We start from the raw sequence: 2,500 nt of genomic DNA on the forward strand, positions 1-2,500 counted from the left end.
CGGTTATAAATTCAGTGTTGTGGGTGTGTGTGTGTGGGGTGGTGGTGGTATCCCCACGTAAACATTTCAATCAACTTCCATTCATAACCCAACAATAACACAATGACTCCATAGATAATGCATAATAGTGGTCTATTCTGGGGATCATCTGACAAGGTTCCTATGAGTAAAAAAATTACATCTACCCCTGAATTGTACAGACAATGGCTGACCTCTTGATACGTGTGGTAGAGGCCCAAAAGATAAGCAGCAGAGAGGGAAAGAGAGACAGAGACAAAAAGTGGGACTATGCCTGAGAGTGAATGGAACAGCAGTGACACAGCAACACAAGAGGAGAAGGAGTGAGAGAGAGAGGGGGGAAGAGAGAGAGAGAGAGAGAGAGAGAGAGAGGGAGAGAGACAGGGAGAGGGAGAGAGACAGGGAGAAAGGTTGCTGTTCATTTGGGGAGAGGTCATATCTAACAGAATTATGGGTTGTGGATGTACATGGAATTAAAGGCTGGATGGGATGAGAGACCGAGAGATACTTTGACCGACAATTTATCCTCTATTGAACCATCATGAGGGTCAGGCCACCGAAAAAGGCTATGTGACCATACACCAACTATCCCAGCAGAGAGAGAGGGAGAGAGAGAGAGAGAGCTGGAGAGAGAGAGATGGAGAGAGAGAGAGATGGAGAATGAGATGGAGAGAGAGAGAGATATGGAGAGAGAGAGAGAGAGCTCTAAACTGGTCAAATTCCCCCCTACAGTGCGCTACAGGGAGAACTATACACTGAGACAGAAAGAGATGGTGTGTTGTGGACACCCAACAAATTGGCAGAATGGGCAGCCCAGTATAATAGCCTCGTTTGGAACGATTGGCCTGGATCTTCGATTGATTGGCTGATATGGAATGTGTGACAGGCTGACAGGAGGTGCGGCGGTTAGCGTGAGCGCGAGTCTGACATTAAACACAGCACAGCTGACAGGTGAGGGGGATTAACAACAACATCTCATCTGTCAGTCATCACGGGCTCATTTGCCAACATTTCTGTGTATGTATGTGTGTGTGTGAGAGAGAGAGAGAGTGAGTGTGTATGTATGTATGTGTGTGTGTGTGTGTGTGTGTGTGTGTGTGTGTGTGTGAGAGAGAGAGAGAGAGAGAGAGTGAGCGAGTGTGTATGTATGTGTGTGTGTGTGTGTGTGTGTGTGTGAGAGAGAGAGAGAGAGTGAGTGAGTGTGTATGTGTGTGTGTGCGTGAGAGAGAGAGAGAGAGAGAGAGAGAGTGAGTGAGTGTGTATGTGTGTGTGTGCGTGAGAGAGAGAGAGAGAGAGAGAGAGAGAGTGTGTATGTGTGTGTGTGTGCTGTGGTGTATGTCAGACTGATGATGTTGGCATGTGAGGTGCAGGGTGAAATGAACGTGCTCTTCTGGAAATAAGGGGGAGAGGTTTTTGGGGAGGAGATGGTTGGTTGATGGAACCAGTGCCAGATGTCTGTGAAGGGGTGCACACACACACACACACACACACACACACACACACACACACACATTGTCAATATCAAACCTATACCTTGAAGCCAGGGACTTAACTGTTTTTTTATTAAATGAAACCCACATCTTTGCACATAGAGCTATATGTACAGTGTACAGTTCCACTCAAATATAAAAGCTCTCAATCATGCAGAAAATAACTGAGGATATCAGAAAAATCTGCAATGCAGTCTCAAGTCTGACCGAAACTAAATTCTAAACCACTCCAGCATCGCAAGCCACAAATAATGATTGATGGAGGGTTTTACATGTAATAGCCACACTGATTATAGTTATTACAGAGGCAGATATTTAGGCAGAGACTTACTGGAGACCACTTTGCCAGCTTACCACCAGGCCGTGGATCGAGGCTTTGAATACATCCAAATTCATTTAGAGCTGGTCCACTGAGATGCAAGCAATCTATCAGTTGTGTTGTGGGGAGCACTTTAACCAGTTTGCTCTGGTTCTCTCTCTCTCTCCCTCTCTCTCTCTCTCTCTCTCATTTTCTCTCTCTCTCTCTCCCTTGCTCTCTCTCTCTCTCTCTCTCTCTGTCTTTCTCTATCTCTTTCTCTTTCTCTCACTCTGCTCATTTGGAACTTGCTATTTGTTTTTTGGCATCTTGCTCTGTCTTTCCCCCTCTCTCTCTTTCTCTTTCAGTGTTATGGTCTTCATGCTGAGCCAAAAACAATTCTTCCTTGTTTCCATTCCTGGGGCCCAACTAGTAACAAACAATCAACACAGTTGCGGACAGCTGGACTGAAGTACCAACGTCAGGCAGACAGGGAGACTGCTGCATTAACCCTTAATGTTCTTCCGTCTTCATTTCTCCTGCAGATGCTGAAACGCAGGGAGGGGAAAGTGAGGTAGCCACGCCCGCAACCACGATGGAGCAAGAGGAGGACAATTCCCCAGGATACACAGGTCTGCTCCATTACTCCCTCCTGTTTGGGCTGCATACTCACTTATAACCCATGTCCCACTGTGCT

The 2,500-nt window shown here is 46.4% G+C and overlaps 1 protein-coding gene across 2 annotated transcripts in view; it reads left to right on the plus strand.

Annotated features, from left to right (window-relative positions):
* Positions 1 to 2,500, plus strand: part of LOC105901022 (roundabout homolog 1-like) — a 184,035-nt gene that overhangs the window by 38,854 nt on the left and 142,681 nt on the right. For both annotated transcript variants that reach the window (XM_031571825.2, XM_031571826.2), the window contains exon 3: positions 2,349 to 2,435. In XM_031571825.2, coding sequence (XP_031427685.1) covers positions 2,349 to 2,435 — 87 coding nt within the window. The remainder of the gene's footprint in view (positions 1 to 2,348; positions 2,436 to 2,500) is intronic.

The sequence above is a fragment of the Clupea harengus genome, chromosome 8 (assembly GCF_900700415.2).
Source record: "Clupea harengus chromosome 8, Ch_v2.0.2, whole genome shotgun sequence".
Lineage (NCBI taxonomy): Eukaryota > Metazoa > Chordata > Actinopteri > Clupeiformes > Clupeidae > Clupea > Clupea harengus.